The sequence below is a fragment of the Abramis brama genome, assembly GCF_963993115.1.
Source record: "Abramis brama genome assembly, chromosome: 10".
Taxonomy (NCBI): Eukaryota; Metazoa; Chordata; class Actinopteri; order Cypriniformes; family Leuciscidae; genus Abramis; species Abramis brama.
This window is the reverse complement of record NC_139972.1, coordinates 34,229,795-34,242,017: the sequence shown is the minus strand read 5'-3', so window position 1 is coordinate 34,242,017 and position 12,223 is coordinate 34,229,795. Positions and strand designations below refer to the sequence as shown.

Sequence of the window (12,223 nt, the reverse complement as noted above, 5' to 3'; positions counted from 1 at the left end):
AATGGCTGTTGGAAATGTGGCTTTGCAGTTAATAGCCAATAGCTCAAGCCCCTGCCCCTGCCCCTGCCCCTGCCCCTTTTGTCTCAAAATGTATTGTGCCCCTCTCTGATAAATGTAAATAATAATTATTATTATAATAAATATTATAATAAATAACAATATACTTATACACCATTGCCACTAACAATAATAATACAAAAAAAATATATATAATTTTTTTTTTGCCGGAAGGATTTGACGGAATTGAAGTGGTAGGCGGAGTTTCCTTTGCAGCGCTAGCGCTACAGCAGTTCACCGTGAGTCTTCAAACTACACGAGCAGCCAGCAGGTAACATTCAGCTTATACGGAAAAGTTACATTTATCCTACCATGCTACTGTAAAAGTTGCAGCAACATGCGAGTTATGCTTAACTAAAATAAAAGTAAAACTTTTTTTTTTTTGCTCAACTTCTCGGCCCCTCCTTTACGTTTAGAGATATTGTTAACTATCGTTGCACATCATCACATAAGTAGGCTATTCGCTGCAGTTGTAAAGCGGCCGCTTTGCAAGTCTATAACTTGATTCTGATTGGCCAAAGCTCAGTGAACATGTGACATGTGCTCATCACACATTTAACCTACCTGTCAGTCTCGCAGCTCGCATCAGCTTTATGTGGCCAATGAGAGAGACACATAAGCCCGGAACTGGACTGTACAACAATATATTTATGAATAAATTGACGATTAATAATGATTTAAAAACAAAATACATCACGCACCGGCCAACACAGACTGCGGCCTATTGGGAATCTCCCGGTAGTCCAGATGGCCAGTACATGCCTGCGTACATATATTTCTAACGTGTCAACCGCACGTGAGTTGATTAGCATGCACGTTCTCTGTGTACGAGGAGAATGAAATTGATCAGACAGACATTTTTGAATTTAAAATAGTTTATTAGGAATTGAAATGAGATATGATGACTGTGAATATTTGGAAAATGTGATTTAATGCTTGTTGTTTTTTGGCTTTGTGTTTTCAAGGCCGTTTTTTTTTTTCTCTTCCTTCTTTCTCTTTCTATTTTTTGGGCATATGTGAGTGAATATCTTTTTTATCTAATGCCGATCCTGAGCTTCAGCAGTTGAGATTGACGTTGAGGAATTGTCCTTGCCTTTTGCTGTGTGCGCATTGCAAGGACTGGCGAGCCATTCCCATCTGAATCGTACCTGGTGACATAGTTTCAAGAGTGAGGAATACATTTTGGTAGGACGAACCATTCTTCTTTAATCACCTTCATTCTGCTGGACTGAGCAAATTATTATTATTTTTTTTTCTCTTCTTTTGGACTCGCTGAATTGAGAAACTGATTTTTCATGGACTAAGGCCACTACTCAAAATATATATATATATATATATATATATTGTGGCCGGGCGGGGAACGACACGACAAAACAAAGACTTTAGTGAGCCCCGGAGGGTGAGTTTATTGAACAACGTGGTGAAAAAACAACAATACGGGTGAATGAGGCGACGGCGTCGTCGGTGCTCGGTGCTGGGTGAGTCCTTCCTTCTCTGGTGCTTTCCTAGTGACAGTAGCCAGTGAGGGGTGGGTGCAGGAACGTGCGATCACCCCGGTGAGTGAGTCCAGGAAGCGGAGAACCAATCGGTCACGGCGAGTCTGGGGAAAAAGCGGTACAGAGAGTCGGTAAGTGTTACACCTCATTGGAGATCCTTCTCACCCGTCTGTGCTGAGCTGTCTGCTTATATTTAGGGTTTTGCCGTGAGCGATTGGTCCGTGGTGAGTGGCTCCAGGTGCTGCTTGTGTGTTGCCAGGGCGACGCTGATTGTTCCTCGGGACTCCCGCCACACTCCCCCCCCCCAAGCGACGTCCTGGTCCTGGAGGTGGAAACAAAAAGGGGAGACAGGGGGTGGGAAGGGAAGTGACCCCTGACAGACCTGAATACGCTGCCCAGGACCGAGAGAGTCCGTCGGCGTTGGTGTTGCTGGAGCCGGCCCGATGGCGCACATCAAAGTGGAAGTCCTGGAGCGAGAGGAACCACCTTGTGACCTGAGCATTCGTATCCTTAGCCCGGGCCATCCACTGCAGAGGAGCATGGTCTGTAAAGAGAGTGAAATGTCGGCCCAACAAATAATACCTCAGCTCCAGGACTGCCCACTTGATGGCGAGAGCTTCTTTTTCTACGGCTGCGTATTTTCTCTCGGCCTGGGACAGCTTACGGCTGATATATACCACCGGATGCTCCTCTCCCTCCTGTACCTGGGAGAGCACGGCCCCCAGACCCGTGTCCGAAGCATCCGTTTGGAGCAGGAAGGGACAGCTGAAGTCCGGAGCACGCAAAACGGGTTCTGTTGTCAGGGCCTGTTTGATGTGTTGAAAGGCTTGTTCGGCCTCCTTAGTCCAGCGGACCCGTTCTGGCTGTCCCTTCCTGGTTAGGTCCGCCAGGGGGGCTGCTATAGAGGAGAAACTGGGGATAAAGCATCGGTAATACCCCGCCAACCCCAAGAACGCACGTACCTGGGTTTTGTTGAGGGGTTTTGGGGCGTCCAGGATTGCTTTGACCTTGTTCTCCTGCGGCTTGACGAGTCCTCTTCCTACTGTGAAACCCAGGTACCTTGCTTCGTTCATGGCTAGGTGGCATTTTCGGGGGTTGGCGGTTAGTCCTGCCCGACGGAGCTCGGACAGCACCCTCCGGAGTCGCTCCAAATGGTCCTCCCATGCCTCCGAGTGGATTACCACGTCGTCGATGTAGGCAGCTGCGTAGGTTTGGTGAGGGCGGAGAACCACGTCCATTAGGCGTTGAAATGTCGCTGGGGCTCCGTGCAGGCCAAAGGGAAGGGTCCGGTACTGCCAGTGGCCAGAGGGTGTCGAGAAGGCCGTTTTGGGCCTGGCTTCGGTGGAGAGGGGGACTTGCCAATAGCCTTTAGTAAGGTCGAGCGTTGTGATGTACCGGGCCCTTCCCAGGCGTTCCAGGAGTTCATCCACTCGGGGCATGGGGTAGCTGTCGAAGTCGGAGATCTCATTTAGGCACCGGTAGTCATTACAGAAGCGTAGGGTGCCGTCCGGCTTAGGCACCAGGACTATCGGGCTGGACCATGGGCTCCGACCCATTTCTTCAACAAGTTGATATGATAAAGCTGGACTGTTTGTCTACGGCCAGGCTGTCTTACCCTGTAATTAACTGGGCCGACTCGTTCTTCTATGGTATATGGGCCTTGCCACTGAGCCAGGAACTTGCATGCTGCGTTGGGGACCAAGACCATCACTCTGTCTCCTGGTTGAAATTCCCGCGGTTGGGCCGCCCGGTTGTAGAGGCGTTGCTGGGCTTGTTGGGACTTCACCAAGTGTTCCCGGACTAATGGCATGACCCGGTCGATCTTACTCCTCATGTCCTGAACATGTTTGACGACGGTTCGGTACACTGCCGGCTGTTGTTACCAGGCTTCTCGGGCTACGTCGAGGAGACCGCGGGGTTGTCGTCCAAATAGGAGTTCGAATGGGGTGAAGCCCGTGGACGCTTGTGGTACCTCTCGGATGCCAAACAGAACATAGGGAAGGAGTAGGTCCCAGTCCTTTTTATCTTCTGCAGCCACCCTTCGTAACATCTGCTTCAACGTCTGATTAAATCTCTCGATGAGCCCGTCGGTCTGAGGGTGGTAGACTGATGTTCTCACTTGTTTTACCTTCAGCAGCCGGCAGAGGTCAGCCATTAGCCGGGACATAAATGGGGTTCCCTGGTCAGTCAGTATCTCTGACGGTAGACCCACCCGGCTGAAGAGCAGGAACAGCTCACAAGCGATGGCTTTGGCGGTGGCTTGGCGAAGGGGGACTGCTTCAGGGTACCGGGTGGCATAATCAACGATGACCAGAATGTGTTCGTGCCCCCGGCCAGACTTCGGCAACGGCCCCACGATGTCCATCCCAATCCGCTCAAAGGGCACCCCAATGATGGGTAAGGGAATCAACGGGCTGGGGGGAGGTTTCCGGGGAGACGTCCGTTGGCACATGGGACAAGCTTGGCAAAATCTCTTTACTTCCGCTTCGAGCCCCGGCCAGTGGAATCTGTCTCGGATGCGTTGGGTTGTATTCTGGGCCCCCAGGTGGCCGGCCATGGGGTGAGAGTGAGCTAACTCGAGGACAGTTTCCGTCTTGCTCTTTGGAACCACCAGAAGATGTTTAACCTCCCCCCGCCGCTCCGCGACACAGTACAGCAGACCGTTTTGGACGACGAAGTAAGGGAGAGGGTGAGGTGCTGGAAGGACCTCCTGGCCCTCTAGGAGGCGTATTTGTCGCCAGCAGTGTTTTAGTCTGTCGTCCTCCTTCTGGGCTTTCCCGAAATCTCCCCCTCCAGTAACCTGCTGGAATACATTATGGAAGAGGTTAGTGTTATGAGCGGGGGACTCACCCTCTCTTCCACTGTCGGACGTCAGCAGGCTGGAATGGCTCTCAGACCCCCGCGACGGTTGGTGACGTGGGCGCCGACGCGGACGAGCAGGCTGTGTGGCCACGGCTAAAGCGGCTTCCAACCCCGGCCAGTCCCGTCCCAATAGCAGAGGCACGGGTAGGTCTTTCAGGACTCCGACGTCGAGAGTCCAGGCTTTTCCCCCTTTATGGAAGGTAAGTATGTTAGTAAATACCTGGCGGGTGTCCCCGTGGACACAGGTAATGGGCATCCTCGATTTGAAGCTTGGCCGGGGTTCCAGTGTGCTGGGTCTGGCGAGGGAGACGGCGCTTCCTGAGTCCAGCAGGGCTCGATATCGTCGGCCCTGGACCTTCACGGTGGTCGTGGGTGCTCCTCGGGGGGTCTTTCGGTGAACCACACAACCTGCCATCCACGCCTTGATCGGCGGGGAGGGTGGATCGGTGGGCATCGGCTCGTCGCGGGGGCTGGACGGTCTGTGCACTGGTCGGAGGGGGCCCTCCGGCGGCCGTCGCTCCTGGATCACCCTCCGGGGAAAAGGCGGCGCTCGCTCCCCAGCCTCCCGGTGGTAGGTAGCGTCCGCCAGTTCGACAGCCTCAATGAGTTCACCGATGGTCTTGGGTCCCCTCATGCCGGCAGCCTGCCTCATCGAGCGCGGCAGCGTTCTCAGCATTCGGTCGACTACTACCCGTTCGGCGACTTGTGAAGGTGATGGTGAGTCTTCTAAGAGCCAGTGTTCGGCCAACCGCATCAGATCGGCAGCCTGGGCGCGCACTGGCAACCGGGCTTTAAACTCCCAGTCATGGAAACGCTGGGCTGCGGCGGTCGCTGAAAGTCCAAGCCAACCTAAAATCTCTCTTTTTAATTCGTTATAGTTATTTTGAGAGGATGCTGGTAATGAAAAATACGCCCGTTGGGCCTCACCCGAGAGCAACGGAGCCAGCGCTGCAGCCCAACTACCTCTCGCCCAGCCCTCTGTGCGGGCGACCGACTCAAACATTTTGAGGTAGGCCTCGATGTCATCATCTGCGGTTAGTTTGGGTAGCAGTCGAGCAGCGGTGACGCGTGGATCCGGTAGGGGAATGTTTTGAGCAGCCGGCAGGCGTAGGTCTGCTAAATATCCTTGAATTTGTCCATGTTGTTCCGTCAGGAGCTCAAAACATTGCTGCTGGCGGACGCTAACCTCTGTTAGTTGTTTAACCAGATCCTCCATGCTACTGGGGAGGAGCGTGCCTGAAAAGAAAAAAAAACGGAAGTAAGCGGCGGGAAACAAAGGATCGTCTTGCTCGGCGGCGTTCTCAGGCCCGTTTACTTGCCCGCATTCTCCATCACCTTGTGGCCGGGCGGGGAACGACACGACAAAACAAAGACTTTAGTGAGCCCTGGAGGGTGAGTTTATTGAACAACGTGGTGAAAAAACAACAATACGGGTGAATGAGGCGACGGCGTCGTCGGTGCTCGGTGCTGGGTGAGTCCTTCCTTCTCTGGTGCTTTCCTAGTGACAGTAGCCAGTGAGGGGTGGGTGCAGGAACGTGCGATCACCCCTGTGAGTGAGTCCAGGAAGCGGAGAACCAATCGGTCACGGCGAGTCTGGGGAAAAAGCGGTACAGAGAGTCGGTAAGTGTTACACCTCATTGGAGATCCTTCTCACCCGTCTGTGCTGAGCTGTCTGCTTATATTGAGGGTTTTGCCGTGAGCGATTGGTCCGTGGTGAGTGACTCCCGCCACAATATATATATATATATATATTTCTCTTCCCTGAATCTGAACTGAGACACTGATTTTCTGAACTGAGACAGATTTGTTTATTTCTCATTTGACATTTCAATTGAATGAGACATACTGTTGTTTATATTGTGTTTTGTTTTTCTCTTCTGATTTTCAAATTGAGTGAGACGCATAGTCGTTTGTATTGTGTTTTTTTTCCCATCCAATATTTCATTTCAAGAGTTACTAAGAAACGAAAATCTAAAAAGATACGAAAAATATAAATACTTTTCTTATGGTTAATACTTACCATTGATGTTTTGAGTGGTTATTTCCCCTTTTTTTGTTGTTGTGTATTATTATATTTTTTTCCTCCAGAGAGTCGCACTTAATCTTCTGTGACTGGTCTATACTTTGTTTAAACTTGTGACATAGGTTACAGAAGCATATCTCCATAGATTATGCAGCTGACACTCGGATCCCTAAGTCAGGCACGTCGTGACCTTCCAGGTTGCAGATTTGGGTTGCTGGGTGCCAGCATGTCCCGAACAACTCAGTCAATCTCCAATAATGCCAGTGGTTCCTTAACCTGTAACCAAGAAGACTAACACACACACCAACCCGGTTCCAAGGTTGGATTTGGCCAGGCTCTAACAGGAGTCTCGTCTCAAAACATCAAGATAACAAGTTCTTTCTCTCAAGGATAGGAAACTTTAGTCTAAATGGAAAGTAAGGCTTTAACTGAGAAATGGTCCCTTAAACTGTAGACTTCAATGACCCCTATTTGTTTTAACACGTTGAAGACCTTTCTCAAACACAAAACATGTCCCTATTTCATTTCTGGAAGCCGGGCTAAATAAGCAAGCACTGTTATTGCATTCAGATTTCAAATAATGACATTAAAGAATACATGAAAAGAACATTTCAGTGATCACACTGGTAACTTCTATAACAAAGTAAAATCTCCAGAGAAGTCATTCAACTCATTTGATATTTAGAAGGAAAAATATTGATTAATACCTTGATTATTATCACTCATTACATATACATTGAAGCAGCAGTGGATTCCAATCCACCCCCTGCAGTCCCCTGTTTTAGACACATAGCACATAGTATATTATTAATCTCCAGAACCTGCTGACATAGCTGTCTTTACATGTCTTACACAGCTGTTATTCATCTAGGCGAATTTGGTATTATCATCCACTAACTGATACAAAACAAGTACATATTTATTCCCTGGAAGCCGGGCTAAATAAGCAAGCACCGTTGCTGGATTCCTAGCATGGGCTAGACCCGCAGTCACAACTCAGATAGTAAATGCAGACATTTTCTATAATCATTCATTTAACCCTTGTATCGTTTCTTAGGCGGGTTATTAAATCTATATCAATGCACCAGTTCAGTTTAAGAGTCTGGAGGCTACTTGCTTGTCTTTGCTTTGGGGATTCGTGAAAGGGGTTTTCCCGGTCCGTTGGCTGGTGTCTCCTCGTGCCTGGATAGATGACTGGGGCGACCAATCACGTGGTGTGCTGGTGGATGGATGGAAAGTCTTTGTTGCTGGAAAGCAGGCTTTGCAGTTGACTCGTGGGCCGAACCTTTGCCGCAAAACTTAACTTAGAACCGAGACTCACAACGGAAAAGAAAAGAAAACTAAGAAAAGAAAGGAAATTGAGATGAGAGTAGATGGATGGCTTAAATGAAGCTGTTTAACCCATGTTCTTCTGATCATGATTTGGGTTCTTTTGTCTGCTCGTCTACATGGTTACTTGTCTATTACTCCATCATGGCTTCTCCATGATGGTTTTCTCCAGAGTGAAAAACCTGTCCTCCAACACCCTCGGCCCAGACATGGCGGAGCGTCCGTTGCCAGGCCTTTATCTGCTGAATCCTTGAGAACCGGGTTTAGGCTGGATTCCATATGTGTGACCCTATGGGGAATCCCATATGTGTATTCTTTCACGGCTGCTCCTAATCTAAGCCCTTGTCTTTCCCTTGGGCTAAGTCACCCAGTATTCATATGCAGTACAACCTTTGGGCTAGTCCATATGTATTTTCCATATAAATCCTCCGAAGAATGTGCTTCCGCAGCATTCCCCTTTTCCATAGAAAGGGCATGCTTTCCCAATGTTATCCAAAAATCTCACTGTGTGGGTTATCACGGAAAAACAGTGACAGGCATACTCTGTGTAAGTAGAGGCTTGCACAGGGCGCTGGATGGGGTGCAGCAGCTGTGGTGCTTTGGTAGGGATTCCTATTGCTGGAATTCCAGCTCATCGGCTAGGCTCCTCGGCAAAAAACTGAAGTGAAATCGCACCTCCTGCTCATTATATACCCGTGCTGCGTGGCTGAACAGCTGATGCAAATGATTGCATGCCAATTGTGCCAATGTGCATTGGCTTGTTTAGTTTCAATCAAAGTAGATTGGGTTCTCTAGCGAGATTCCTATTGCCGGTCACGACGTACGTCTCCGTTCCCTCCTTCAGGGAACGAGGGTTACCATATTACCAGAGTATACCAATTGTAATAACCTCATTATATATTTCACATTGTATTTATTTATTTATTTATTTTGTCTGCAACATGTCTCTGTAAATTTATTGTTAGAACGTCTCGGTTACGTATGGTAACCCTCGTTCCCTGAAGGAGGGAACGGAGATGTTCTAACAATAAATTTACAGAGACATGTTGCAGACAAAATAAATAAATAAATAAATAAATAAATACAATGTGAAATATATAATGAGGTTATTACAATTGGTATACTCTTACATACAGTACACGCATTAAGTACCTCACTTGCTCATTTGCATATTACTTTAATGACATGTGTAGTATAGACATAGCCTGGTTGACACCAGACCCTTCTCAGTTGTAACTGAGAGTGGGTCTGGGGAAGCTTCATTCACATCCCATTTCCAAAGGGGCATCACCAATGGACGTTGCTCAAATGCCTCTAGGCACAATTGGATAGAATTAAAACCAATCAGAGCGATTGTCATCGTGTAAAGCCCGCCTCAACGTTTGTGATTGGTGCCAAGATTTGGAAAGATTGGAAATGGGCTTGAATGGGCTCTTGGCCAGACTGACTTGCAGAGCAAATCTAAATTTGCCGGAAGTTCATCTGGGTTTTCCCAGGCTAGTATACAGACATATATAAAAAAAAAAAAACATTCTCAAGAGAGCTTTTTAAAAGTATTGCAAGTGTTCACAAACAAGACAATTAGCATGAGAATAGTCTCCATATATATATCACCAGATCAACCTTTCACAACACTGTCAAACTAACAAAAAGAGATTGTGGTAAGATTTTAATTATTTAATTGCTTGCGTCTGAAATAGGACTGAATAGCTGACAATCTAAATGATTATTTTTAAAATTATCTAACTTTTAATTTCAAATGTACTTATTTTTATTATGATGTGCATAATGATATCACTATCATAATAATTTGCATATCATTCCAGATGCAGCCACTACTAGAGAATGAATCCTTTGACTTAGTGTTTACACTCTCTGGACTAAATGAAACTATGGGGAAAAGATTTGTGTTTTTTTCATTGACTGCAATGTATTATCCGTTAATTGTGTTGTGTAATGTTACCATCATTTACACTGTAATCTCACATAAGAAGCTTCATGAGCCAATGTATGTCTTTATTTGTAATTTGTGTGTAAATGGACTTTTTGGCTCTGGTGGATTCTACCCTAAATTCATGTATGATTTATTATCCCAGTATCATGTGATTTCTTATGCTGGATGTTTGATTCAGATATTTGTCATTTATTCGTCTGTTCTGTGTGACGTTTCAACATTAACAGTGATGGCATATGACAGGTATGTGGCAATATGTAGACCACTTGAGTATCATTCAGTAATGACCGATCAGAGGGTTCTGGAATGTATCCTTTTCTGCTGGCTTTCTCCATTTTTTTGCATTTCTGTTCTAATTGTATTAACATCAAGACTAACATTATGTGGCTCTAGTATTGAAAAGCTATATTGTGAAAATTGGTCAGTTGTTAAACTTTCCTGTTTTTCTACAACAGTAAATAATGTGATTGGGTATGTAATCATTTTTATATATTTTGGACATGGAATATTGATATTTTGCTCATACATTTACTTGATTGAAAAATGCAGAAAGTCAATAGAGGGCAGGCACAAATTTATACAAACATGTGTACCGCATCTTCTTGCATTGCTCAATGTGACTGTTGCTTTGCTGTTTGATGTGCTGTACACTCGTTATGGTTCAAAGAGTTTGCCACAAGATTTGCGTAATTTCATGGCCCTGGAATTCTTACTCATACCACCCATTTTAAACCCCCTCATTTATGGACTAAATCTGACAAGACTACGGAAGGAAGTCGTGAGACTGCTTTTCAAAAAAGAAGTGGAAATATCTGATTGAATATTGGTCACATACGAAGATGGGTAACACTTTACTTGAAGGTGTGCATAAGACTGACATGACACCTTTATAATCATGACATGGCAAATGTCATGAATATGAAGGTTTTATGCATGTTTATGACAACTGTAATTAAGTGTCATTCGCTCAATTATGACATTTTTAATGCAAAGATGACATTGTTTGAGATGTCTTTGTTATGACATATTGACATAAACCAATACATCATAACCTGACATAAAATTGTCATAAACATATAAACATAAACATAGCAGATTAATTATCAAACTTAAGAAACTACTTAGCTTTATGGGTTAACATTACATTAAACTGTCATGAGGCCATTATAACTGTGTCATGAATACATTTCTGACCACTTTTTTCCCCGTATTCCAGTATTAGTTATAAAATAATTTGACAGTGTTAACAATTAATGACATTTTAATAAAAAATTTAATTCGTATCACTGTAGTTGAGGTCCAGAAAAATATGCATGGCACTGTTATAAAATAATTTGACACTTAATGGCATTTTAATGACAAATTCAGTTTGTACCATTTAAAAAAAAAAAAAAAAAAAAAGGTCAGAAATATAATGTAATGTTAACCCATAAAGCTAAGTTTCTTAAGTTTGATGATTAATCTGCTATGTCATGTTGATGACATATTTATGATATGTATTGGTTTATGTCAAGTTGTCATAACAAAGATATCTCAAACAATGTCATCTTTGCATTAAAAATGACATAATTGAGTGAATGACACTTAATGACAATTGTCATTAACATGCATAAAACCTCCTTCATATTCATGACGTGTCATGTCATGATTATGAAGGTGTCATGTCAGTCTAATGCACACCCCTTCAAGTAAAGTGTTACCCAAAGATTTTATTATCCTAGACATTCTAACACTATGGAAATTGTTTTATTGAAATGGACAACATAACAATTGTGATAGGTTTTTCTTTCCAGCCATATTACGCTATATATATTTTGTATGAAAACATTAAATGATGCAGGCTTACACTTGAGTATGAATTTCAAATGTTCAAGATGTTTATGTTCCTTTGATGTAATTTAACTGTCATACACTGATTGTGCTTGTGACACTGATTGTCCATTCATGCACTGATTGTGTTGTAGAGTCCCATATTCATTAAAGACAAACACACTCATTTCTTAAGAGGAGTTAAAAATGGACAAGGGACTCCATATTCACTGAGTGGTTAGGTTGAGGATAGATAGCATTGAGGTCACAAGCCTCTTCCAACCACCTGCTGTTGGCATTGTCCTTCTCGGTCTGGCAAAATTTATGCAGTGCACAGCAGGTAGCAACCACAGTTGGTGTGAAGTGAAAATCGCTTCTTTTTAGCAGCACCCTCCACCTTGACTTCAAAATCCCGAACGTGTTCTCAACTCCCACTCATAGTAAGCTCAGGTAGGTATTAAAAGAATCTTGTTCAGGGGTCAAATGTGCAGAATTGATGTATCCTTTCAAGAGCCAGTCAAGGAGGGGGTATGCAGGGTCCCCAACTATTAAAAGCCTAGTGTCTTGTCCCTCGATGTTCTTCACACCCTAAAAATAAGAATAAATTACATAGTATTAATTATATTATATAGTATTAATATTCCCTTTAAAAAGTACAGCTGTCACAAGCCTCACCTTTGGTAGCAGGTGGGA

The 12,223-nt window shown here is 45.1% G+C and overlaps 1 protein-coding gene across 1 annotated transcript; it reads left to right on the top strand.

The window, feature by feature from the left end:
* Window positions 1–9,593: 9,593 nt before the first annotated feature.
* LOC311090393 (olfactory receptor 6N1-like) lies at window positions 9,594–10,541 on the top strand (the record flags this gene model as incomplete). The annotated part of the gene is made up of 1 exon (XM_084125649.1): window positions 9,594–10,541. One exon carries the CDS (start codon window positions 9,594–9,596, stop codon window positions 10,539–10,541), a length of 948 nt encoding a protein of 315 aa, XP_083981775.1.
* Between the last annotated feature and the right edge of the window lie 1,682 nt (window positions 10,542–12,223).